The sequence below is a fragment of the Rhipicephalus microplus genome, chromosome 5 (genome assembly GCF_043290135.1).
Source record: "Rhipicephalus microplus isolate Deutch F79 chromosome 5, USDA_Rmic, whole genome shotgun sequence".
NCBI classification, from domain to species: Eukaryota; Metazoa; Arthropoda; class Arachnida; order Ixodida; family Ixodidae; genus Rhipicephalus; species Rhipicephalus microplus.
In genome coordinates, this window is record NC_134704.1 from 39821544 (window position 1) to 39849254 (window position 27711).

Consider the following 27711-nt stretch of genomic DNA (forward strand, 5'->3'; position numbering starts at 1 on the left):
GCGATGTCTGCAACCACCTGTGGCCACAAGTTTCAAGTTCGCTGATTACCCATCTGTACAGAGTGCTTGGTTGGTGATTTTCTCACTACATATTTTCTCTCCTACGTGAAGAATGGCTGACGTCATTGTATAGATACAAACCTCTCCTATTTCATTAGAATTTATGAAAAAAAATAGGACGTGCGGTACACAAAGGGTAGTTCACAAAAGGCGCGGCCCTGCAACACTTTTTGAGCCTGGTCGGAAAACGCTGCTGATCGGACGAAGCGGACGCAGCGGACCCCGAGAACACGTACGCGAACCAAGTATTATAGCGCAGCACGCGTCCTGCAATTCAAAATGAATCATCAAGTGCACCTAAAATTGCTTTCACTTCTTTCGACAAATGACGGAAGACGCTCAAAAATCACTCGTACAAGGCCATCTATCAGCCATTGGCCGATTTTAACATGGCGCGCTCGGTCATTACAGAAATCGCCGCGGGAGGTCGTGACTTGTCCACGCATGCGCGTGCGATCACACTGAAAAAGCCGTGCATTCGAAGAAGAAAAATAAAATGGTAAAGATCCTGAGGTGCGCGGGGCGTATTTTCTTTGACTATGCCATCCCTTTCCGATTTGCTTCCAACACTTTCGTCGGGACGAGAGAAGAGGGAATCCGACTGCAGCGTGCTACAATATTTGTAAATCTGCTCGTACTGGATGCATTGTTAAAATTTTTTGCGAAGTTGAATTCATGAGGCAATAAGCCTTTTTAGTCAATCTATTATATTGTTACTTACAAAGGTGTTTCAAGGCTCTTTTAAATGGTTCATTGTATAGTCAAGAAATATCTCATGCTTACTGCGGCTCATCATACTGCAGCAAGGCTTTCGCCTATTGACGTTACAAAAAACGTTACACGTACCGAGGTTTCTATGACTTAGGAAATTCAGAACGGCCATTGTTTGAGAAATGGCACACACTTACGGTGACCGAAGGTACAGCTGGAAAAAATGAAAGAAAATGACACATTGGAAGTTAGGGGCGAAGCTTCTTAAGGCGTAGACAAGCCTGGCGTTTTCGTAGCCAGTTCTAATTCTCGGAGTGTTTACAAGGTGGCATTGCAGCACCATAGGTGGGATCGCATAGTGTGATCAGAGATCGCTAGATGGCGGTCGCATGGTGCTGCGGCGCTCGCGGCGTACTCTCGTGTGATAGGAGGCCACGTTCACTCTTGTGTTAAAATGTCATCGCTCTTAGCGCGCTTCCTCTTTCGCCAGCAGTCTGTGTTCTTCGAGTATGAGCGACAAAATCAAGGTGGCGAAGCTGTAGGCCCGAAATCTGCAGTGCGTGCCCACCGTCTTTGCGTGATGATAGACTGGGCGAAATTCTGGGCAGATTCACGGGTACCAATTAAACCTCCGGAGCTTCTCATCATCATTCACACCGTGGATATGCTGTAGCTTTTTTTTTTAGAAAATCCAGAACCACGAACGTTTATTGTGCGAATTCGATTTACAATGGCCCTTGTTCTTTCAGGTGTTGTCGTCGGGCGATGTGCATCGGGTGAAATATGTACATTTCTTGAACCGCGGTGACATAAGACAGTATTCACCACATCATGTGCGTTCAAATATGTTTTAAATAAATCTAGCTCACAAAAAAGTACAGAGAATGAGAACGATTGTATGCTTATATAAAAATAAGAACGAGTCTCAGGAGCACCATTTTGTGTGTGTTCCTCTCTCATAGTTTGAGCACAGTCGTAAAGAGACACAATATTCAGAGCTTAAAATACACTGGGACCAAATTACGTATTTGGAATTGGATCTCTCTGTGAAGGGCACACTGACAACGACAAAGTTACACTGGTGCGACAAGCAGGAGCGCGGTAGTCACTTGGAGGCGATGCCCATTGCGGACAGCACCGGATGATGAGTTTTAGTTCCATTTATTCCCTTTCCTTACACATAACTTGCAAACACCGAGTTTAAACATGCAGCTAAGCTAGTTTGGATCCCAGAACCATTGATCTTGCAATGGCGCTCAGAACAAGGTAAACAAAGTTATACAATTACAATTTCATACAAAAAGCCAACAACTAGTAGATGAAACCATTCGCCAAGTGATCAACACTTTTATACATGATCACACAAGTGTCCGCTCTCCCACCTCGGAGAAAAAAGTGTACTGCACAAATAAAACTCAGCAAACAGGATAAAAATTAGTACGTATACAAAATCATCTAAAAGCAAACATACATACAAAATACATACAAAAGGACACACAGGTAAAAGTATTTGTTTTCTAATATAACGGCCTCTGGTCATATATCCAAACATTACATTACAGAAGAAACACGTTAATTAGTTAATTAGTGTTTCTATGGGCTCTCAGCAAAATTAAATGACGTCATTTTATTCAAATAGCATTCAGGATTATAATTACCCTTAAGTGTAAAAAATGTTCACCTCATAGCTCGTAAAACAGCTTTAGAATATCGCTATTGGCACCACGCCTAGCACTAAACTATGCCAAAATGAGAGTGCGAACGCGCAGAAAGCAACGGCAGATGAACAATGTGCGTACACAGTATCTATTTTGCTCTTTTTTTTTACTGGAAGACGTAACGCTCACAGAACCACTTTTACGCAAAAAAACAAAACAAAAATACTATGGAAATATCTTCAAGCTTTCGCATCTATCAAGCTTCACGAAATTTGCTCGTTTGTACCCTGATAATAGTGGCGTTTGTTCTCACGTGGTAAATGATGTTGTCGTCAGGAGACTAGACTCACCGTTGTTTTTTTCCTCGGCATGATCGATTTCTAGTGCAGCACTCTACTGTGCCTAACAAGTTTTCCGCTTCACGGCAAAGCGTTGTTTACGCTCTACTAAACCTCTGTGGAATGACGATTCGCGGAAAGCGTGGAAAGAGTACTAACGTGAGCGTGTTGCGCCACACTCAATTCATGGATTTTCATGCAGAGAAAAAATCCACGCAGAGAAGTTTGCGCACAAGCTCAGAATCCCTAACTAGATGGATCGAGTTAGGGATTCTGAGCTTGTCCGCAAACTTCTCTACGTTAGCGTTATACCGAGTTACTACGGCTGTAAACGTGAGAAGCAGTATTGGCGGCACCTCTTGGCGGGGTAGAAATGAACGAAGCAAGCGAAGAATTGTTAATTCAAAAACATGATGCATGCTACTGCTCGGCCGGTGCAAGTTCTTTGAAGTGACGTAATTAGGTATCAGTTGACTCTTGAACTTTAATATTATGGAAGCACACTCGGCGAAAAACAAATAATGTTGTTTAAAATTATTGCACGAAGCGTCAGAGGACGTCCATACCATGGCCTTACGCAATGGTGAATTCGAATAGGGATGCTAGGGGCAATTACCCCCTCCCCCTAAGCCTGTGTCAGCAGTCCCACCCCCTTCCTTTGCCTTCCACTGCATATCGCCGATTTGAACGAAAAAGCGAAACCACTGTGTGCACAAATTTACGATTTCGTGAAGTTCTTGCGATAATATAAGCTACTAAAGACAAAATAATCAGCACCCCCCCCTCTTCTCTTCAGTTTTACTTCCAGTTCCCCCCTCCCCCTCCCTTAACTGAGTGCCTGGATCAGCCTCTTGTCTGACGAGCCTTTCCGTAAATCCCCTTGCACATATATTCGGATAATGTAGAGGCTAAAATCACCTATCGATTTGTATGCGTGCCTCATCGATTTCATTTTACAATTACCGTGACACGTATGTTTAAACAGCTTAGTTTAATTAGTCAACTCTGACATACATGTCTCTATACTCCACCCTCTGAACTGCGACGCTCCTGTCATTAGTGTGTGCAAGAGTCACGCTGGATTGTTTCCGTTGTAACCATAACTACGTGTTCATCATCAATGTCAATACCATGCCTATTAATTAAAGTTATTCTTCCCCCACCTAAAGTATTTACGTTTCCACGAGCAGTGATGTTGCATACCTATTAAAAATACACTAAGGAGTTGAAGTTTTTAATCGTAAATCAGCGACACAAACAAGAATTTTAAAAGTGAACATTTCACAGACTTCTATCTCGTTGGGAAGTAAATAACATTTTGAAATCGCTAAAGGGACAGCTCAGTTGAGTACCACGTATTCTAAATCGTCACTCCTTTTGCTTAATATGGCTGACGCAGTAAATTTTGTCAACGGGACCTCATCAAGTGTGATGCCCACGCGACGGCTTTATGCTCTCCCTGAGTAGAGTGCCAAGTACTCTAAATCGTTAAACACTTTTTCTAAACACCTACAGTAAAGGTCCGAGTCGGACCCGAAACACCAGGATTCTTCATTTTGAAGTAAACATAACTGAATACTTTATTTGAATGCGTTCGTAGGTGTTCCTTTTCAAACGAAACAAGTGCCTGTATGAAAAAAAAAACAAAAAAACCTTCCTGACACGCACGAAAAGCATTTGACGTCCCGGAAATAAGCAAATGAAGCTAGATGGTGCTCTTAACTAATCATCTCTGCTCCTGGTAGCAATGACGTTAGGCGGAGCTTACACTTATTAACGTGTGGCTAATGACAATAGGAGACTACTTATAGAGCCCCACTACAGTGTCGTGAAGGCCGACTTTCATCGGCTATTTTTCAGATACACGCGACATATTCAACACGCTAAAGCTCCGTCTTCAACATCAAGGGAAGAAATGATACGAGTCATAATGCGCGCACGGCACAGCACACTTATTAGAGAGGAAGCGCGTAAGTCACTGAGCGTACGGCGAGCACCGCTTTGAGGATTCCAGTGGTGGTTACGGAGCAAGGATGAGGTCGAGGACGAGTCTGGGGGAGCTCACGGCGACGGCAAGCCAGCTTCACCGGAGGCAGTGATCTGTTATTTCACACTGAGTTCTCGTAGTTCGAGCAGTCGTTGTCGTACGGCGTTGAAGCGAATACTTGAAGAGCGTAAAGTGTACAATGCTGAAAAAAAAACGATAAAAACAGGTATATTAGAGAAATATTTGCATATTAGAGAAATACATTTGCTAAGAGCATAGGGCCCAATAAATTTTGATAAGCGGTGCCATGCATGTGTTAACAGCATGACGGAATTGTTTACAAAAGCGACCCAACTACCCACTTTGCAACATAGTTGACGGAACGCCGCATTATGTGACGTATACAACACTGGTATCCTCAACTAATTTGGGAATAAGATCCGAGCTGCACGTCATGTCATTGATATCATGACATGTCAGCTATGTTTGACTTACATTTGCACCCTCATACGTCATACGGGATTCACGAACGCAGTAAAATTGGCAGCGTCCTTTTTTTTTCTGTTATGAGCTTGCTGCAATCAATTCGCACATTGTTTTTTTGACGAGTACATTGTTTTATGCTCATAAGAGAGTTGATTTGATAAGTAACTGTTTTTCACTAAATATGTCTAAATATGTCCAACTAAACATACTCACCGGTCTGCTCTGCGTGCGTGCGTTGGCGTCACTTTCCTACACAAAGTCTTCGCGCCGTTTGGAGACCTTGCCGTGCTGTGCGTTCTGTTCGCGCATTGCGTAGAGTCGCGCCTGCGTGAGCACGCAGTGCTGCCTCAACGGTGACGAGGGCCTCAGGGTTCCGACCGTGAGCTGCGATATGGTACAAAACAGGCAAGCCAGGCTTCAGGCACGGAATGGGAGTACCTGTCACTACGAATGCTAAGTCAAGGCCTACGTGCCAAGTAAAGGGGGGGGGGGGGGGATCATTGCAGGTGTCGCTTTATTGAATTTTTGTACGCGATATCCTCTGTTAGCGTGCTCACCATGGCTTCTGAACTGCAACCGACGAAACGCACTCCTGGTACCGAAGTGAAACTTTATATGACAGTGCTGACGCGTAGAGACACACTCCAAATGACGTTATTCATTATTACTTTTTTAAATTGTTCATCGTATTGCGCACTTGCATTCAGTCATAAAATATATGAAGTTGTTATCATAGGATCCCATGAGTAAACAAGCACCGAATAAGGTAGTTTTGAAGAAGTTGATCCGAAATAAACAAAAAACGCTCTTTTATTTGTCATTTTTTCAAGAGGCAGTAGGAAACGGGAAAATCGTGAACAAAGAACACTGAAGAGCGTATATTTACCTTCGTAGTAAAACTCGTGGTGTGACCTACACTGATGCGAGGTGTGGTTATTACCAATCACGGTGTTCTAAGTGAAGGCTAACGCGGTTAGCAAGTAAAACGATAAAGTTCGAACATTATTGTTGTTCATTAAGCACCTCATACTTTAATTCTGCTTAAACTATTTTTTGAAACACGCAACAAGAATCAAAGCCGCCATGGATTACTGTAGGTCATACTGATTGCACTGAACCTTTAGCCGCTTGTTGCATCGTCTATTCCTTACGTTCCTTGAACATTGACACAATATCAAGCTTACAGATGTAGCATGCACTCGTGTTGGCAATATATTATTATTGCGTTTTAATCCGAACATTAATATTCTACCCCGAAATTTATCCGGTTACCATGGGGCATGATGCTTCCTGTAGCCACTTCTTCATCTAGACAACGCAGTCACGCCCGCTTTCTCTTACCCTCCAAAACTGCGTAGCTGAACAGAAACTTTTTTATTAGGACTGCAATATGAGTGAAGAAGAAACTGTGTGCGTGGCACCGCTGACACGTGACATGTACGTATACAACGATGCCCACAAGCGTTTCGTTACAGTCATTGTCATTCCATAATTTTCAACCTACTTACATCTCTTCTGCAGAGGAAAAAATGGTATGTATACAATATAGGGCACAAGCATACATATATAAATTATACATACGAAATGATACGCTGGTTAAAATATCTGTAATTTTAGTAAAGGGTCTCTGTCTTGCTGTTCACACATAAAAAACAGACTAATTGACAGACACGTTAATTATTTAAATAGTGTTTCTCTACAATTGAGAATAAAGTACTCCGAATCACCTCAATTAGCCGTACCTTGCGCGAGGTGGTTCCATTTTTTGCTCACAAACTTTCTGATTGCTTTGCTTTATCTAACCCTTAGTAGTCTTCAGCTACGTCTTTACAGTTGTTCGCAGGCTCGTTTTCGAATAACTATCTGCCAGCTATCACGCTAACGAATATTTGTTGATCTTTACGCGTCCCTATTGACGCTCTGAAAAACAAAAAGTATGTGCTAGCTTTTTTGGTAAGTGCTCACTTGCCACATAAATGAAACTCTTCAAAGACACACGTTGACTCTTTTCAGCCTCACGACTTTCCCAAGAGAGTATCATAATCTCCGAAGAGAGGTGACGAGTCTATTCAAATAGATATGTACTTGACGAGTACGGACTAACAGAAAAGTGTCGAAACACGTTTCCTTTCTCGGAGTGCATGAGTCGCCTGCTGATCGCCGAAGGCACGAGGTTTGGCTGGTTTCCTACGTATCACCGTACATCAGCTATCTGTTACTTTCACGAGCTAGCTGAAGCCTGTCAGCTAGGGAATAAAAGACTGCCGAAAGTATTTCGAAAGCCTTCAACAAGCCTTCAACAAGCCTTCAGAGGCTTATCAGTAGTATTTTAGGAGCCCCTCAGACATCTGTCAGAAGAACTTAAGCTTGTTAGCCTGTCAGCTCTAACTGCTCGCTTAGAGGCGGGTCCGACTGCCACCAACCTGCTAGAGGACCCAGGATTTCGCAGAATGTCGGTCTCTACCGTGGCGAAAGCGGTGAAACGGGGAAAGCGTAGTGGAAAGCTCACGTCAGAGCTTGTGGAAGGAAAGTGGCGCTTGAAGCTCCGGTCGTAGGGCAGCGAGGACCAGGACTGCGCCGAGTGTCGCTCGGCCGACGCCTGCCGGCACTCGCGCAGCTTGGCCAGGAAGCAGTGCATCTGCTGCTTGAACAGACGCGTCGTCAGCGTGTACAGCACCGGGTTCAGGGCGGTGTTCACCGGCAGCAGGAACACGGCCACCCAGGCGTACAGGGTCTCGTCGATCGGTATCCCTGCGACGTCACGTTGGCGGTGCATCCAGTGAGTCGACCTCTTTTACACGTCGTCGATCACAGTGAAAGGTCGGGAAAATAGCCTTTCTTGCTTACAGAAAAGCTGTTAACGTTTGTCGCGTGCTTAGTTTGTTTTGGTATCATTCTAACAAAACAAAAAATAGCAGCGCAAGAAGGATAAGAAGAACAGCGCAAGAATATATTTCATGCATTGCGTCAAATTAAGATTTGTTGCGATTGAGCACTCATGGGTGTACCCCTTCTGTCTGAGTCTTGTAGCGCTACTTTTGTTTTTGGCTCCATGTGGCTGAAAGAAACAACAACAGAAAACTGAACGCCTCCAGCAGTTACGATGCAGTGGTTCAGCCGATGCCTTATATCCAGAAAAAGGTAAGCTCGAACATATGAAGACGCATCCTTCGATGCCATTATTATGTAAATTATACAACAAGTGACTGAGGTTTGACGCAAAAAAAAAGATCAGTAATGAACAGATCTTTCCGAAGAGCACAATTCATAGCATATTGAGTGCGAGGAACAAAAACAAGCAGAAGACTGTGCAGTAACAAAATTCGAATCATCTGACTTAAGAGATATACTTAGTTAATATATAAAAGATGTTCGTATTTGCCTCGTTACAATGTTTTTGAATTTTAGTTTAGGAACGCACTTACCGATGACTTGATTAGGCACAACATTACATGATTCAATCAGCGAGGCTGAGACTTATTAATTAAAATCATTCTTATATTCATGCAAATGTTATCAACGAAGAAGCTGTTAAAAAGACAGCCAAATGAAGAGGCAGGAGGCCACAGAAGTATGTAAAGAGATTACTTCAAAAGAACGTGCTGCACCAAAGTACATGACGTACATGACTTTCATGAACGCAACAAAATAACCGTCCTGGCGCTCCACAAGAATGGTTAACCAGCGAAGTTGAAACTGTTGTTTATCCCCAGCTCAGATATATCGAAGTGTCTTCTGTTGTTACTTTTGATTTGTGTGTAACCACATTTAAAATATGCGTTGTTCGAACTTCAGTTTGACGATAGTTTAAGTAGCATTAGCTTAAATGGTGCTAACCTAAATGGCATTCGGAACATCTAAGGGACTACATGGAAAGTGACTCAAACTGCAGGAGCCATCATTCCCCGCCGCATATGCTGACATAATCCGAATAAAAATTAGTGGAAGTGTGGAGAGCCTTTGAGGTGGCGTACGCTGGCTTTGTTTCTTCATTAGAGCATGTTTATTCATTAACGTGCTACCGGACTCACTAGCCACCACATTTTTGTACCTTCTAGTCTTGTGCAGCTTCGCAGTAAACGCCTATTGAGAAGGCAACGGCCCACACCTGCGATGGCGATGATCTTGATGATGACTATGGGCATCCAACACATGAAATCGGTGCCCACAATGAACGCGAAGCGCTTGGCGATGGCGCGGTCGTGCAGCTGCTGAGTCGAGCGTAGGCCGACCTTCGAGTGCTTGATGGTGACGAACATGCTCAGGTAGGCGTAAGCGATGAAGCTGAATGCGATGGTGTTCACCGTGCAGAACACGAAGGCTGAGTATTCCCAACCTGTGTTAAAAAAAGACCAACGAAATAACAACTGTGATTGCTCCTTTTTTTTAAATAATGTCACGTGACCTCTTTAGTACAAATGAATTATTGTGAGGTAATGTGCCCTTTGGCAGTTCATTCTCGTGAAATAAAAGTAGGCGCACTGTCTAATTTAATTTCATTATTTCTGTGGTTTTCATTAGCAACCCTCACTTACTGAATGCTTTGGGATATATCACATAGCCTAAGAATTAGGTTTCATTTAGGAAGGCGATTTCCGTTCCGCAACCTCATCTGATATGCAGCCTGTTTAGTAAGCAAGTCTAGGAAAAATAACTCATAAAGAAGTCACATGGATATGAATACCTTTTTTATAAGTTGGCTTCAAACAAACCGCCTATACTGAGAAGCCATTTCCACCCTCACCTATGTATTTGTCAGTAACTTCTAGATGCCTCAATACACAATAATGAAACCCATCTGCGTCGCTCAATGTGTTTTATTAGATAAAATCTCTAACGCCTAATTAAATAAAAAGCGACAAGGACGTCGTTAAACTAGCCGTAATGCCAATTTTGCAGAGTTTGTTGCTGAGCTAGTTGCTACACTCATTAAACTATACACCGAACCACCCCTAAAATGGACAAAAGAAGCAGTGTCTCTACAGTTTTTTTTAGTTTTTTTTCTTTTGATACTGGTTTGGCATCTAATTTACTGAATATACTGGTAATGGTACTGCAGCTGAAAATATAATCAAGACGATACTGTCTAGTTCTCGTTCTAAAACTGCAGAAATGGTCCACTTCAACAGTCATCAGGGCCACTATTAACAAAAACATCTTACGATAAACATTTACACAAGAGAATGTTTCAGCCAATGACGACACGGGACGTCACAATATTGAAGTCGACTGACCAATGAAAAAGCCCATAGACGAAAGAAGAGTTTTGTGATTTCGGCTTCTGAAGGCATATGTCGTCGACCGCGCTGGTGCGCTGGGTGGTAAAGTGCAATCTCACCACCTACGTCCTGTCGCTGTTTCAAGTGAGCAAGCGCTTACGCGCGTTGCCTAATCTAGTTTTTTCCCTAGTGCGAAATGATGGAAATGACATCCATCAAGTGCCTTCTACGATCGACGACAGAGGATTTACTGACAGGCACATGCGCGTGTTTGGTCTTGACGTGCCCACCGGGTATCGGGCACTCCTATTCAGCCAAAAACAGAGATCGGTGACCCGATGGTCGATGCCCCAGCGCAGTGGCGTCGACCGCCTTCAAGGTTGCCGGGGTCAGGTCATGTCTTCCTGACCTCAAGCAAGCAGGCGAACTACGCCTTCGAGATTTGTGTACAGCACTTTTATTTGCCGCCAGAAACATCGCCAACATCGACCATTATACAGAGCGTACTTTTAGACAATGTGTTTTTTTAATGGATGTAGTATTACAGTAACGCTCCTGTCGGCTTCCCACACGATGTCTACTTCGAAGCGGGAATGCTTTGTCTAAGCTATAGCGATATTGAAGTTACTAATTAAAGAAATACGTTAATTAGTTTTTAAATTTTTGATTTCAGGGCCCTGGCTTATTCCGGGATGTTGTAAGCTTTCAAAACTTGTGGCACACCAATAATTTTCGGGAACTAACTACAGAAGTTGCTCGGAATTCGAGATATCCATAACTTGCTTTTTAGGCGAACACTGAAACTAGTCACCCCCGGCTCGCAGGAAGCACAGTTGTTGTTACGTCTCACCGGACATTTCCATGGAAAAAAAACTGTTAAAATTGGCATTAAGGCACGGATCGCTCGTCTTTATCATTCCTCAAGCTCTCCGTTAAAGTTCACGCTACACCATTTTAGCGAGTATGCCCTAAGAAAAAAAAAAGAGTCCTCCAAAGTTTTTTTTTTTTTTTGTGCCATATCAGATTTTCTTTAAGGACACCCGTGAGAGTCGCCAGAAAGCCGTCATGCCCAGAAGAAAACCTTCGCTAGATAGTTCTCTTCCAGAAAGTCGTCTATACGCTCGCCTGAGAGTCATCTGGCCCAGAAGAGAACAAGCACTGCAAGTCAGGCCTCCAGTACGAGAGTAACACATATTCTTTTCTTATAATCCGCGTGAGCAGGCGAGCAGTTGTAGCTTTCGGAGCGCCTACTTCAACTACCTTTTGTTCCCGGGTCGTGGATGTGAAGGGGCAGGCAGACGCCGTTGCTCCCGTAGAAGTCCTGGCCGTAGTAGTCCGGCCACAGCATGGGAACGGCGGCCATGACGAACGTGGTGAGCCACACGCAGATCATGCAGCAGGTGGCCGACCGCAGCGTGCGCTTCTTGATGGAGAGCGGATAGAGGATGGAGATGAACCGGTCCACCGTGATGACGGTCAGGGTGAACACGGACGCCTCGCTGCTCACCGTCGATATGACACCGCACGCGCTGCAGCCCCACGAGTGTCGCCACCGGTAGTCGTGGCGGATGTACTCGCCTCGGAAGCGCACGTCGTGCGACGCTATTACGAGCAGGTACACGCCCATCAGGAGGTCGGCCAGCGCGAGGTTCTTGATGTAGAACGAGTGAACCTGCGATTTGCACATACTGAGGCTTTCTTCACTGGACGAAGTCAATATATTATAATTGAGCTGACGACTCTTGATATACGTATATTTGTTTGCTTATAGGCTCTTTTCTTTTACCTTTGACATCCCCCTCACCCATTGCTCATTGAAGAGTAGTAAACTGGATGCTTATCCCTTGGTTCAATTGACAGCCTTTAAAATCTACTTTTATTTCTTTCTTGTACACTATTAGCTTAATAGATTCATTGATATGTGGGATCTAACATCCCGACACAGCAATATGGTTATGAGAGACATCGTAGTGGAAGGCTCCGGAAATTTCGACCACTTAGGGTTCTTTATTATGCACCCGAATCTGTGCACACGGGCCTACAGCATTTTAGCCTTCATAAAAAAAGCAGTCCCCGCAGCCGGGATTTGATCCCGTGACCTCCGACTCAGCAGCCGAGTACCTTAGCCACTAGAACACCGTGGCGGGGCACATTATTAGCTCAATTGTTTTTATGTTATATTGTAATTACGTGTGTGTTACTTTTACTTCTTTTATTCCTCGTAAACCACATTTACGGGTGGTTTTTAGAAGCTATTATACTAAAACATATATCTTTTCTGTGCATAAACATACGTTTGAAAAACATAAGCAGTAAAAGTACTGAATAAGCCGTAGATAAGGCGGAATGAACGCCGTAATAATAAAAAAATATCGCAACTAAATATGTTGAACTGGAACATACAGATAAACCACTGTAAAAACAAAAGAGAGGTAATCGGTTTAGTGAATGAACAGCATCAGTGAGTCTAGCGAGTGCACTTAAGTCTATACTTACCTCGTTGTGTTCTCTGAACATGACCCTCCCGACGAGCACCAGCAGGTTTCCGGCGCAAGCGATGACGGCCACAATCCAGGCGGCCACTCGCAGAACGACGTTGTCCAGCAGATGTGCCAGGCTGCTGATGCCATCCCCGCGTGGTTCGCATACGCGGACGTGTAGTGCCATTGAACACATGCTGAACTCACTGAAGTAACTGCGCATACCAAAACAACACTATGCCGTGTAGACGCCAAAAGCCGTAGATTACAGCTGTGTTAAAAAGAACATTGTTTTTCCATTCTTTGCGGTTGAGTTAACAAAGTTTGAAATGCGAGCATGCATAATTTCGAGCCGTTTCCTAGAAAAAGCTTAACCAGCGCGGAAGTGCGGCGTTTCTTGAAATGCATTTCTAGCAAGAATTTTCTTGCTAGCACTATTGGAGCATTTGTAAAGGCAACAACCTCTTAGTAGTTCTTAATAGGGAGCCCCTATCACAGAATCGCGTAGACCGGGAACTAGCATACCGCACAGGTCTCCTCTGTCTTTTCGTTTTTGAAACATTGCAAAAGACAAAAACACACAGAAGAGGACTGAACAGCACGAGCTCTAGTGGTGTTCGGCCTCTACTGCGTGTGTATGTATTTGATGCTGTTTCAAGATGAACACAAATCAGGTGTCCCAACTTTCCTTTTTTTAGGTTTCTTTCATTTTACGTAAAATACCAAAAAAGGATGCTTCGCTCGCTAACGTCTCTCTTAGATTTCTTTTCTTCTTGCTTAACTTGACCAAAAAATAGCATGACTCTTTTAGGTCAATGATAACTGGATGATATGTTAACGCATGATATAACGGATAATATGAATGCATAGCGGAAAATATGTGTAATGTCGTTAAAATCAAGCAGCGCTTACATGTGCGTGAGATTCTGCAGGTGCGTGAATACCTGTGGTGAGCAGCGTCGAAGTACATTCTTCTTTATGTTTCTGAAAGACAACAGCAAGTAATTTTAGTTTGTATCTATGTGCGTATTTACTGGAGTATTTAAGCGGCTGCACAATAGGAACAGTATCGCGAACATTTATCTGCGCTCTTTATTTTGTTTCTCTACCACCGTCTCTCTCACAGCCTACTAAAGCTTGCTTCCTTGAATACATTCTTAAAAAATCAATAAATTGCATTTTTAAAGTGAAATTTGCAAACAAGCGTGAGTAATTCTTCCAATGGTACATTTTACTCCAGAAAATCAAGGGTAATTAAAGCAGCAAAGTGGCGAGATCAGCACGGCTACGTCAGTCGCGTTCACAACGTCTCACGTCTTCTAGTCTCTTTCGCTACAAGCTTCTCATTTTAGCCCCATCATAACCAGCTGTCATGAGTGACTAGAAGCAGACATGCAGTAAAATGAATGATAAAAAAATACCTTAGGCAAAATTATAGAGTTCGTACAAAATACGTTCGTGTTCACTGATTCGAGGGGAAAATGTATATGAGAAACGCGATAGAAGAAAACAATTCTGAATATGTCGAGCTTCTCCTATACAAGAAATATGAAGTCAACTTCGACGGCTTCAAGTGTAAAACGAAGTGTAATTTCTTACTTTGATTATCCGCTGCTTATACACTGAGATAGCTACCACTGTAATGGTATGGTATGGTAAATTTTATTCGGGTCCCGAAGATCAACGATCAGATTTGCCCAGGTGGCACTCACATTGGGACACTAATGTTTAACCTTACCGTCATATCGGGCGCCTTCTGCGCGATCTCTGCTTGATCTGAAAGAGCTAGAATGAGACGAACTTTTTGGCACAAGTCTCTTTTCTTGTCACTGTGTGTCAAAGACACTGCCGAAGCGTATCGTCCAGAGCAATAATCTCATCACACTTCTCGCCATTGATTTAGATCTCTCTGCCTGTATCTATCTTGTTAATAAAGCTAAGATTCAGGCAAGTTCTTTTTTGTACGAACCTTTTCTGTCAAACATTTGCACTGAGACATGTTGAGCTTGGCGTGTGGTTGCGAAAAAGAAATGATTAAAAAAACTTGTCAGCGCCTGTTTGAGAAGCGTGCTTCTCCACTAAAAGACACTTATTGCAGCGAAGCCAATGTACCAGTGCCTTATAGGAAAAGTAGCAGCTGATTGATTGATTGATTGATTGATTGATTGATTGATTGATTGATTGATTGATTGATTGATTGATTGATTGATTGATATGTGGGGTTTAACGTACCAAAAAACCACCATATTATTATGAGAGAAGCCGTAGTGGAGGGCTCCAGAAATTTCGACCACTTGGGGTTCTTAAACGCGCACCCGAATCTGAGCATACGGGCCTGCAGCTTTTCCGCCTCTATTGGAAATGCAGCCTCCGCAGCCGGAATTCGATCCCGCGACCTGCGGGTCAGCAGCCGAGTACTTTAGCTACTATGCCACCGCTGCGGGGCAAAAGTAGCAGTGTAAATTCACTTGTTTAAGGGGGAAGCGTTAGATACTTCATAAACCGCAAGAAGTTACCGTCTGCCTTGATCACCGTCCCTTGGCTTGGGCATAAACACGAGTGATGCCAAAAATTATCGCTGTTGACGTCACCAAATGACGTCATCATGACGTTGCGATTGCCACAATTTCTGATGTTGACTGAGACGAAAAAAAAAAACCAGCTTCCACCTTCAAGTTATCTTAGGCGAATGCACAAAGCACTTTGGGAGTTTATTGCATTAGGAATAGTTCTAAAAGAAAAATTACTCTCTAACATGAAGCCCACGCGGCGTGCACGTAGCAGCAAACTAGAGCTTAACAGAAACTATATATAAGTAAACAAATAAAATAATAAATGAGTAGATAAGCAAATAAATAAAATAATAGATAAATAACACTGTTTTCGCGAACTTATCGGCAGGTGAACGTTCTTTTACCTCATTTCCGCCTGTTTTGTATTTCTGGTGCTAAATGCGGTTACTTTTGCATGCGTTTTGTAAGAAATTTCGTTGCAGCTTTGTCAAAGGTAAACGTGGCTCACGAATGATGATGATGATGATGATGATGATGATGATGATGATGATGATGATGATGATGATGATGATGATGATTTAATATTGGTGGCACTCGCTCACAAAAGAGGATCGGCCAGGAACTGGGCAGCAGCATTTTTACAATAGCGGGTTATGTACCAAATGGCATCCAATGAAACTTCAGTAAAAAAACAAAAACATCCTTAATAATGTGTGAAAATGCTGCTCGAGCAAAGCGGTGCATGCGTACAGGCATGTGGCTGATCTTTTTGATTGCTTCAGAAGTCTAGAATGTCGCGTTTAAGTATATATAAATAAAAAAACATATTTAGCTTACAATGATTGCAGCTTCTTCAAAGGCTGAAATGCTTCAGTGGGAATAAAATCCAGCAGATTCCCTTCCAGATCACTGCAATGTCGAAAAAGCTTGTTGTTGACGAAACATTTGCACTGCTAATGTAATGTAATGTAATGTAATGCTAATGTGATAATGTAACAATTCAGACTCTAGTCTGCGAATGGTTCAGCTTACAACTCATCCTGGCTTCACTAGCAGGTTACCATGCCTTGCAGCGTCAAACTTGGGCACGCGTAGGGTTCCCCGTTGGGGATGGGGGGAGGGGGGGGGAGAAAAGGTTATAGGAGGCACACTCTGCCTTACTAAGTCAAAGTAGGGTAGGAGGCACACTTAGCATCTGCGCCCCTATTAGGTGACAAGGTGAGAGGAGAGGGGGAGAGCAACTCATCTGCCCTGATGAATTCTGTAATTTTAACACCCAATCTGCCATACAAATGCGAAAGGAGTACACCTTTGTAAATGCAACACCCAACCAAAGGCGGCATAACAGTGTCGCATCGGAGCGGGAAAGTTGTGATGGGACACTCCTACATGCGACTACTGCGGAGCTGAAGAGACCATCGAACACGTCCTGTGCAGCTGCGCTTGCTACGACACACAGCGATGCCAGCTCCGGATGGTTTTGAATCGACTTTACCCCGGACCATTTTGTGTGCAGAAAATACTAGGACCTTGGGCATCTGCCTCAGTTGCGCAGAAAGCAACTAAAGCACTGCTACTTTACCTTAAGTCAACAAACCTGAGTGACCGCCTGTAGACTGTGTGTGCTCCCCGAGTGTGCTCGTGATTGTGTGTACCTTGTTATCTTTCTGCAACCTCTTTTCTTCCCTTTATCCCTTCCCCAGTGCAGGGTAGCAAACCGGATGTGCGTCTGGTTAACCTCCCTGCCTTTCCTTGCATCTTTATCTCTCTTTCTCTATAACACCCAATCACATCACATATATTTTATATCAAGATTTTCTTACAAGATATAGCCTTAGATTGTACGTGTGTGGTAAGGGTTGTTTATTTAAGTTCATATTTCACCGCCACTGCAACGGTCTTGACTGTCACATGGTGGAATGCCAACGATAACCGTTATGTGTACAACCATCGTCAAATAGTGCGGTTATTTCTGACAAGTCTGCGAACCGAAATCATGCTCACATCCCACACACTGGCGAAAAAGAAAACCAGTACGCGCACTTTTATTAACCATAAATTCCTCAGATTTGAATTGTCGATAGCTTAGTTGTCGGTATGCACGGAGTTTGAACACAATTTATATCATTCACACTCTAAATTGTGACACGTTTATTTTTATCTCCATTGTTATTAGACCTAATTATTATTTTCTAGTTACTAGTTCGTAATATAGTGTCTGACGTGGTGCACCTTTCTATGTCATCGTGCTTAGTTAACACATAAAAAATTTACAATGTGCGTCAAAATTTGCGTTGTTTCCTCACATGTTAAGCAGTTCGTCCAAGCCAAGGAATGGTGTTTCCAGTGTGCGAATCTTGTTGTACGCAAGGTTTCTGAAAGCAAACGTACAATTGGTTATACAACACAGACTCCTATCGGCAAGTAGTGTGCAATAAATGTTTTAATGAACGTACTTGGCTTAGAACTGACTGGCTGACGTTTCGACAGGTGGGCCTATCTTTTTCAGTGTTCGCTTTTACCTGTCTCTCTCACGGGCTTTCGTTTACGGTAATTGTCATATGCAAAAGAAGCATTGGGAAAAAAGGGGCGTCTTCTTTAGCAGATTATAGTTACCGGCAGCAATACTCCACGGCGTCAATGGCTAGACCCTTAAAACCAACCCGCCTAGAATGACAACACGCCTTTTGATATAGTTCCACCTATTGAAATTTCAGCCAGCCAGTTGGAAGCGCATTACCTCTGTTAACGCAATCTTGAAGAACCTATGTTGCGAATTTTTTTATGTTAGTGTCGGCGTCGTGGTTTGTTAGCGAGGAATCAAAATATATGCAACCAAATAATTAAAAGATATCACCCCCCCAGCACTCCACACAAATGATTAACCAGACAAAGCTGAAGTGTATGGCCCCGGAGTTTAGAAGTGATATCACTCCTACGCTGCTCTGAAGCCTTCCACAATTGATGATTACATGTTTGTACTTATCAATGAGGATAGACACACGTTCGGCTTGGAGTTTACCCCCTTGTTTATTTCACATGTCACACATTGTGCCTCGCATGATCTCGGACATGAAGGAGATAGATGAGAGGTTTTAATGCGATTCACAATGCGTTAATCGCAGTGAGTGTTCTCGAACCAAAGTCAATCAGACGTCGCAGCCGAAGCCAAAGCGCTACTCAAGAAACTCCCGTCAAAAGCGGGCGCTCACCCCGGCAACACTCTCCTACCATCGTCACGTCGACACTGTTGTGCCCGCAACGGCACTCATTCAACACACCGTTGTTGCAAGAGTTGGCATCACGACTTGACTCGGCGGCGTGGTTCGCCGAATCCACCCGCCACCGACACATGCATTCTCGTTCACAATTAAGCGCGGCTTGAACGGCTGCCAGATCGTCGGTACGCAGTTTCTGCGGGCACTCGGCCTCCCCAGACTGTTTTTGTGCCCGGACTGCACCATCGGTCTGGTGAACTCAAGCTCATTCCCGTTTCCACTGTCGACGCTCTTGTCCGTGGCCTACTCATGTGGAAGTTAGAAGTGTGGCAGCTTGGGCTAGTTGGTATGGCATGACGATAGTTATAGCGCGAGAACAAAACGACGACACAGAGACAAGAAGGACACGAAAGACACGAGTGCTCGTGTCTTTCGTGTCCTTCTTGTCTCTGTGTCGTCGTTTTGTTCTCGCGCTATAACTATCGTCATGTGGAAGGTTTCATTAGAAAGTGATTCGTGCGTGTTCGGCGCGCCGGCTTTGACGGGATGGATGACATCACTCACAACGCCGACAATTGCGCGCTTGCTTCGGTATCAGCAACCAATATGGACCACTTGTGACACCGCTGCTGCACAGTTTTTTCGTTTCTCCTCGTTCCATTGAACTATAGAAACGCCTAGCCGTATACAGCTTTCACTGAAAAAAAAAACAATGGTCCAAGTGCCAATCGAATTAGGTCTTATGCATGACAGTCAAGTGTTTTACTACAGAGCCACGTGAGTTCTTGAAACTGCGTAAAAAAATGCTGTACGGGAGTCATGCAGGGAGGAGACTGGTTAAATATATGAAATATTGCGCAGCTAAGGCCGTCACGAAGCGTCGAACCCGGTGCATTGTGCAATGAGCGGAGTGTTCAAAACGCCCACCCATTTTAAAGCATTCAGGAACAATCGATCATCCTTATCAGTAAACGCTTTAGGAGAACGTGCCGCTACGCTGGCGATCGCATAGCCTTACAAATGCATAGGAGGTACTGGGCTATTCGCGAAACAATTTCACGCGCTATAGACCTTTTTAAATTTTTTTGTCGCACAATGGCGCTTTTCATATGCTAACTCTCATATATCGGGCCAAATACGAAGGGGTAGACACGGTATGCAGTGCGTGTGGAGAGGAAGAAGAAACTGCCAAACACTCTATAATGTTCTGTAAAGGGCTTCACCCTATAGTTCAGAATGATGGCGCAGAGTTTTTCAAAGCACTGGGGTTTATGGACAGGGAGGGCAAAATGGACCTTAAGCGAATTGAATTAACTAGAAGAAGGTCATCGGATTGGTGGCTAAAGTCAAAGCACGAGTGAAAATTAAATCCTTCACTGCAAAGTACGAGTCCTCAACCTCACTATTTAAAGGGAAAAAAATAAATCTAGTTTTTGATTCACGAAGTATTACGGCTTGGTGGCGTTAGCCACCGCCCGATCTAAAGGGTACAGCCATATCAATTCATCCAACCTCTGGACTCCATGCCGGCTACGGCAATCTCGTACCTTGAACAATGAAAGTGGTGTTGTGCCATGAGAATTTCATGCTTGTATGAGTGACCGGCGAAAAAGAAGAGTATAGGTGGTGATGCCCCATAACGCTATCGCATTTCTCTCATAATCACGAAGCTGAAACGTTCTTCCTTTACTCAATATTGTGTAGCCCACTACATCATGTACGTGTTTTCCTCTAGAAACTACTATTTCTTATGTCCGGATTACAACTCCACTTCTGCGAATCTTCTGCGCACTTATTCTGGCATCTCTGAACAATAAAAGAATGAAACGACATTGCCCCTGTACATCTATATAAAGATCGTCCAAAGGAGGAAAAGAATAAAAAAAAAATCGGAAGCACTTCCTGCATCGATTCGTCTCGAACTCTAGGAAACCATGTGAGACTGTTTCTTCTCAAAGGCTTCCTTTGACGCGTGTTTGCCTTAAGGCTTTGCGCCGTAATCAGAAAATAGCACAGTAAGCCGTTGAAACGTGACTTGGATCACTTGGACAGTCTCATATCATGACGCTGCACGACGGTTCCAGTTTGGTCACGTTCAGCCGGCTCTTCTATGGAACGTTCACTGCGGCGGCTCAATGGTGATAGGGCTTTGCTGTTTACGGCGCAGCATCGATTCCTGTACCGTACGGTGACCGCGTTATAGTCGGAACGCCACGCTTGATTGCGCATGTACATTGCAGAAAGACTGGTGGTTTGAAGGAAATCTTAGCTCTATTGTATAACATGTATTTCATGGGAACACCAGTTATTCCTTCAACTCTCCTTTCTATTTATTTAAAGAAACAGTGAAGAGAAAAAAAACATTCCCGCATAGGCAAGTCAGAATTTCATTGTGCTTGCCACGGAAACACGATCGGTAGGCGAAGAAATGCGCAAAAAAAATGAAATGCGGTTGGAGACGCTAAAGTTAACTTGCAGCATCAGCTAACGTGACGTCGTAGACTTTTGACGGCGTTGGTCAGGGCGTACGTTGTTCTTAATCGTTAAAAAAGAAGTACGTTGTCTTCTGAGAGAGACATAGAGTTAACACACCAAGTTTTCAGAATTGCAATGGCACAGATGTCACCTAAATACGGAAAACAACCTTCTTTTATTCATGTTGTCAGACGCAGAGATTTCCAACGCGAAATTTAAAATTAGGCACTTCCACTTTGCCTTTTTGCTCATTCATTCAAGCGCAAAAAATATACTTTAGAAAAAGAGGACTAGAGGCATTCAAGCCTGACGAGGTCCTGCCACCCAAAATAACAACAGTTTGCACATGTGCAATTTCAACAAAAACAAAAGGAACCTAAAAATTTTTTAAAAGAAATGGTATTTCAAGTACCACCTTAAATACGCATAGAAAGATAGAATAGGATTTCTAAAGTAAGTATATATTGAAATGTATCATTGTTGGCAACAAAAAACATTGAACGCAAATAGCAGGCAATATGTACTGAAATAAACGCAATAAAAAGGAATTTACAAAAAAGAGTAGTTCGATTACTTAACGCTTGGTTCTTTTTTGTAATTTTGATTTCTTCTTATTGTTTCTTCTATATGGTTGTTGTTGTTCAAAAGTGTTGTAATCTGGTAGTGCAACGTTTGCGAAGCGTAGCTTGTCCATATCCAGTTATTCCTGTAGCTAACATGTCGTATTGTATTTAGTAGATGTTTTTGAGGGTCGTGTAAGGTGAGCGAAAACTTAGCGTCCTTCTTTCGTAAGTGATGTGTCTCAAAAGCCACCAACGAGGTTTTCAAGTCATGTATGTTTATTATACCCTGTTTGCTCCGATGTTCGTTTGTACTGTCTTGATAATTCCTATTACTGATGGCCCAAAAACTTTTTTATTGCAATAGCAATTATATAGAAAGTCTCGGCTAGCTTTTTTTATGCTGTAATAGACGTTGCCACTGCCGTCTTGCACCATTTATGTGTACGTATATATATATATATATATATATATATATATATATATATATATATATATATATATATATATATATATATATATATATATATATATATATTCAAGAAAAAGCTTTTTGATTTCTATCACATTAAAAAAATGCACCCGGGGCAAAGATGACCGCACAGCAAATGCGGCAGTATTTTTTCGCGCAATACAAAAGCCATGCGCCTGCTCCTTTAGTGACTCGTTTATTTTCATCGTCAGCTTCGGTAGAAGACGGGCCCGAGCCGACATTAAACACGCCATCGGCCGCCTATTCACTATTGCTTTGCTTTTGCAGCTGCTGTTGCAAACGAGAACAGTGTTTCCCCGCCCCAGCGTCACCTTCAGTCTTTGTTCGATAACAGCTTATCTCTCATCCCCGCCTGCATGCAAGTCGAAGCATGTCCTGTTAAGATTCCTTTTAATTTATTTCTTGTCACTCTCACTCTCTGTACTTTTTTGCGCTTTTCTATCTATTTTCGAGGAGCCTAAATTTTCTAGGAACTCTGTAAGGAGTGTCCTCCACTTCACTTACAAGGTCAGGAGCATTGAGAGGCCGGCGAAGCATGGATACGAAAGACGAGACAGCTTGTTTTTTGTGAGTGACCTGAAATGAGACAGAGTGTTTTTTTTTTGTTCATCGAATCTCACAGGGCACAACAGCTTGCCTGAAATTCATCGTAACCTTTCAGTTTTTATTTGGGGGCGGCGGGGTACTCACAGTATCTCGAGGTTCTTCAAAGAGGCGAAAATGTCTGGGGGCAATGTTTCGATGGAGTTTTCGTCAAGCCACCTGGGAAATAAAATGAAAAAAAAATTATTAGAAAGTCTCCTCTATATGCGGTTCAATGCAGAGAGAGTTCCCCGTTACCAACATGACGTAGAGAGAACCTCGCTTCATATGTAGTATGAATTTACAAAATTCCTGGAAAATTTTCCCAGCTAAAGGCTTATCTTACCCGCTCTTATGATCCAACGACTATATACAGCCGATTTTGTGCTGAGAACAATGAGTAGATATATTCTGCAGAGCAGGCCACACTGGGTACGCTTCGTGCAAAGCCGGCGATGTCCCATTCTCTCAGTAAATTTGAAACCACAAGAGATCAAAAAAGTATTTCATAGCCGGCGATTCATAGAACTAACGTGAAGAGAATCAAAAGGTTATGAATAATACACGTTTTAAGAACGATATATCGTTTGAAAACAAGTTAGTAAAAGAAACACGCTACCTTTCTCACGCACAAACCGAGCGTACATGCGAAGCGCACGTTTATTGAAGTTTATGCTCACCAGTACGTATGCACGTAAAAAACATAATCATCAACACAAGGCTTTACGTGGGAGAGATACCCGCTACGCACTAAGCGCACCCTGCAGTTCAAAAATAAAGTTTTTTAAAGTCCATTTTGTCATCAATACAGCACAGACAGCGCAAGATGCTGTAAAGGTAGCAAGTTCCCTAAGGAAAGAGGGAACTTACAGGCTTGTCAAACTTTCGAGGTGCCGAAACAGCATGGGGTGGATCCTCCTCAGGGCACAACATCTGAGGTCCCTGTGGAAATATTGAAACCAAATTAAATGCTTTTAATTTTGATGACGCGAAAAGACAATGACAATAACAGTATAGGTTTATTAGTTAAATAACTAATAGCGTTAATAACTAAGCGGCAGTGGTTTTAACAAAACAGTTCGGCAGTCATGCCGCCAAGTCGGGATCCGCGTTGAGTTTCTTTCTCGCCACGTACTGCTCACTTTAACATTGTATTGTTTATCATAAATATTTATTTATTTATTTGTTTCTTTATTTATTGACGAAGCCATCAAACTACGAAAAGGAACAATGTTCAGGCAGTGGAGCAACCAAAAGATGTACTTTTCGTACTCAAGTTTCAGCTGTGGAAATTTTTGTCTCTATTACTTTGTTTACGTATTTCGTTTCCTCGTGTTAACAAGTATAACAGCCCACATTGCTAGTACCCAACACTGATATTCTGTGAAATATCTCCCTATATATTACATGCTCTACAGCGATGTAGGGGTATTTATATCTTTATTGGAAATTTCTATAATGAAATATGGGAAATATGCCAAATCACACGAGAAGAAATGGAAGACGCGAAAAAGAGAAAAACACTTACAAGACACTGAGGTTATCAAGACCACTGAATGCCTCAGGTGATATGTCTCGAATAGCGTTGTGCGACAATACTCTGAAAGACGAATCACAAAAGCTAATGCAGACAGCAACAAATAATTCTGAAATAAAACGTAATCTCGTTTGAGTAACTCATGGGAAAGCACGAAAACTATGGCGTTGAAATTTTACTTCCAAACTTTCTCTGGTGACTGACAACATTATCGTCTTGTGGAATTAAAGTGATTTGTAAAGCCGGCATAATGTGCATGCCATGGAAGATTATACGGTCACAGGTTAAAGGCTTGCCGGTCAAACTTACACATTAATTAAGATGGGTGCCCAAACTTCCCAGTTAAAGCCGTAAAGTATCTCAGTACCTCTTTGATTTCTTATCTCTTTTTCTTTCCTATCATTATACTCGCTCAACTTTATTCTTACGTGGCTCTGAAGTACTTACAAATTTTCGAGCTCCTTGCTCCCTTCAAAAGTGTGGTCCCGCAGCCAAACAATGTCATTTCCAGTGAGGTACCTGGTGCAAGAATACATTTATTTATTTATTTATTTATTTATTTATTTATTTATTTATTTATTTATTTATTTATTTATTTATTTATTTATTTATTTTTATTATTTTATTTATTTTTTTATTTATTCATTGAAATAATTGTGATATGAATAAAATACCTTTTTGTCGTGACAGAATAAACAATATCTGATTCCGATTATTATAATCTTCCGGACATCACTGTTAGACACTAAACACGTTTCTTTTTCTCACGAACAAATCACCTATAACTTCTCATTTTGGTGAAGTCTTCGTTACAGCTACAATTCGCACGCAAGCCCGGAAATGTTTTGAAGAAACGCCCGTTTTTTTTTTTTTTTTTTTTTTGGTGGGGTTATCGATCAAAGCACACGACCGTGTGCCTCGGCATTTCAAACTAGGTTATCGATATGTGGGGTTTAACGGCCCACACATTACCATATGATTATGAGAGACGCCGTAGTGGAAGACTCCAGAAATTTCGACCATTTGGGGTTCTTTAACATGCACCAAATCTGCAGCACATGGGTCTACAGCATTTTCGCCTCCATGGAAAATGCAGCCGCCACAGCCGGGATTACATCCCGCGACCTGCGGGTCAGCGGCCGAGTACCTTATTCACTACACTACCTCAGCGGAGCGGGATTTGACACTGAAGTGCTTTGAAAAAGCTCGTTCATTTGTTGTTTTTTTTCACTAGTGTGGAGTGCATACTTACACTTCTTTCAAGCTCGGTAGGTTCTCGAACACTTTTTCGGACAGCTCTTCGACCTTCGACGACGACAGTGACCTGAGATGCGTACATAAAAAAGCAGCCGTCAGCAAGTACTAAGAGAAAACAAAAATTCGCCGTCTACTTTCTATGAGCAAAACTACAAAAAAACAAAAAAACGACGCTTCACCATATACTGCGAACTGAACTTGCACACCATTATATTTTCAAACAGTTTTCACGTATTCTTGCGAAAATTAATCCTTCGCAATTTTATCGAATGTCCGCCATCATGAAATTGCTGCCATCGTCGCCGTCTTCACGACGTCCATGTAAAATATCGAACGCAGGATAAAAATAGTTGAGCTGAGAGCTTCGCTAAGAGCAACTTCTCGACGAGATTATTTGTCGAAACATTGTTTTCAATAGTTGAACTGAGAGCTTTACTAAATGTAACTTCTCTACGAGATGATTTGTCGAAAGACATTTTTGCAGCTGTACTTTCTGTTTAACGATAAGCGTAGTCTGCACTGCAAGGCGTGGGATGGATGGCGTAGGCTGTCGCGCCATCAGACTTTTTTCAGTTGTTCCAAGAATGTATGGCATCTCGGACGCCGTAATACAGGAACTCGAGTGTAACTTTAGCCACCCGCCTTGTAATTCTGCTTTTGTTCATGACATGTTAGAACTATAGGTGGTATTCTGTAGTGTTCACTGAAGTTGTTGTTCGTTTCAGCACGTTGACTAGTCAAACTTTAAAGAGTGAGTGGGCCGGAACTATTTCTATAACCCCGGCTTCTTTCCCTATTCAATCACCGCAAGCTGAAATACACAGTTCTTTCAGCGGGCGCTTACAGTTTCCATCCAGTGCTGTCGGTAGAGCTGATCAATTTTGATTTTGAAGACATTATTTTCAGATTGAAAGAGGAAACTATTACTCGCCTACATTGGTCTTACTGATGAAGACATCAGCGTAAGTGTTTGCCTTACTAAAGCCAAGCTTCTCATAATTGAAAAAAGAACAAGAAGCTGTAGGGGAAACTCTCGTGAACTGAATAATGCAGTGGTATGAAAACATTTTTTTATTGTTTGTATGTGACTTGTTAACTTATAATCAAACCTGCATGGTAAATTTCATGCACTACACAGGTCAAGCATTGTCATTAGGGACAGAGTTTCTAATTTTGTTGTAAGCCCAACCTGTACTTTACCCAAGTGACGACGTTGAATAATGCGTGACTGTCTGAAGATATTGACAAAAGTGTTCGCTGGCTGTCAACAATAATTCCCCGGCCTTTTAAATGTGAAGAATTTCTCAGCGAACATCGGTGACTTTGAGCCTATCTATCTATCTATCTATCTATCTATCTATCTATCTATCTATCTATCTATCTATCTATCTATCTATCTATCTATCTATCTATCTATCTATCTATCTATCTATCTATCTATCTATCTATCTATCTATCTATCTGTCTATCTATCTATCTATCTATCTATCTATCTATCTATCTATCTATCTATCTATCTATCTATCCACCAACGACTTTTAGCTCTCCTGGCCGTTTCGATAATGGTATCGATACGAAACTTGCTATGACATAACATGACTGTATGAAGAACCTGTTTGACTAGTTATAACATGAAAATCATGACACGTTTGTCATGAATGTCATAAATTATATTTTATGGTCCCGCACCTCTTGCGGTGGTTTCGTTCACATAGTATGTTGCAAAACTGGCATGGTATGGCATGAATGCATGGTGAACACAACCGACGGACCCTAACATGAAAATCATGACATGCCTGTCATGTAACATGACTACATGTTGTGCTCATGATGCGCTCGCAGCCGTTTCGCTAGCTTCACATGTGCCAAACTCGGTATCACGCGACGCGAACGGACGACATAGGTAAATGACACATGCAAACATGATAATCACGACATGTGTGTCATGTAACAACGTGAATACATGCCACACTGATGATGCGCTCGCGGCCGTTTTGCTAGCTTCACATATGCCAAATTTGGTATTACGTGACGCCAATGGATGACGAAGGTATGTGACTGGTGCAAACATGATAATCATGAGATGTGTGTCATGTGTGAACATGGCTACATGCCACAGTCAAGGCGCCACTACATA

The 27711-nt window shown here is 42.5% G+C and overlaps 1 protein-coding gene across 1 annotated transcript in view; it reads right to left on the bottom strand.

Annotated features, from left to right (window-relative positions):
• Window positions 1-3609: 3609 nt before the first annotated feature.
• LOC142817476 (uncharacterized) overlaps window positions 3610-27711 on the bottom strand; it is a 57335-nt gene continuing 33233 nt past the window's right edge. The window contains exons 9-23 of the mRNA XM_075894490.1: window positions 25570-25641; window positions 24765-24836; window positions 24309-24380; window positions 23651-23722; window positions 22889-22960; window positions 22703-22774; window positions 17759-17827; window positions 16290-16361; window positions 13852-13923; window positions 12956-13154; window positions 11720-12131; window positions 9349-9576; window positions 7750-7991; window positions 5454-5624; window positions 3610-4956 (exon numbers count right to left, since the gene is read on the bottom strand). Coding sequence (XP_075750605.1) covers window positions 5490-5624; window positions 7750-7991; window positions 9349-9576; window positions 11720-12131; window positions 12956-13154; window positions 13852-13923; window positions 16290-16361; window positions 17759-17827; window positions 22703-22774; window positions 22889-22960; window positions 23651-23722; window positions 24309-24380; window positions 24765-24836; window positions 25570-25641 — 1861 coding nt within the window. The 3' untranslated portion in view covers window positions 3610-4956; window positions 5454-5489. The remainder of the gene's footprint in view (window positions 4957-5453; window positions 5625-7749; window positions 7992-9348; window positions 9577-11719; window positions 12132-12955; window positions 13155-13851; window positions 13924-16289; window positions 16362-17758; window positions 17828-22702; window positions 22775-22888; window positions 22961-23650; window positions 23723-24308; window positions 24381-24764; window positions 24837-25569; window positions 25642-27711) is intronic.